Source organism: Penaeus monodon, chromosome 34 (genome assembly GCF_015228065.2).
Source record: "Penaeus monodon isolate SGIC_2016 chromosome 34, NSTDA_Pmon_1, whole genome shotgun sequence".
NCBI classification, from domain to species: Eukaryota; Metazoa; Arthropoda; class Malacostraca; order Decapoda; family Penaeidae; genus Penaeus; species Penaeus monodon.
Genome location: NC_051419.1, coordinates 34,178,008 through 34,178,280, shown reverse-complemented (window position 1 = coordinate 34,178,280; position 273 = coordinate 34,178,008). Strand labels below are relative to the sequence as shown.

General features: G+C 50.9%; 1 protein-coding gene across 1 annotated transcript in view; it reads right to left on the bottom strand.

Moving 5' to 3' along the window:
- Positions 1-174, bottom strand: part of LOC119594897 (chymotrypsin BI-like) — a 10,826-nt gene extending 10,652 nt beyond the window's left edge. Inside the window, exon 1 of the mRNA XM_037943970.1 lies at positions 46-174. Coding sequence (XP_037799898.1) covers positions 46-90 — 45 coding nt within the window. The 5' untranslated portion in view covers positions 91-174. The remainder of the gene's footprint in view (positions 1-45) is intronic.
- Positions 175-273: the final 99 nt, after the last annotated feature.

Genomic DNA, 273 nt, shown 5'->3' with positions numbered 1-273 from the left:
CCGATCACCTTCCCCCCTTCTCTTCCACTTCCCTTTCCCTCTTACCGCGAAGGCGACGCAGACGAAAAGAAGACACGATTTCAGCAGCATCTTGAAGACCTGATGTAGACCAGCCTCTCCCGTCCCTTTTATATACACACACCCAGGTTTCGAAGGGGTTGGTCAGGGTATCAAAACACTCAGGGCATATGGGAGCGTACCCTAAATACCCAAATGGTACCATGGCCTTGATAAGCCTTGTTTTTTTTAAGTCAAGATTTCCGCCCCCCCGGC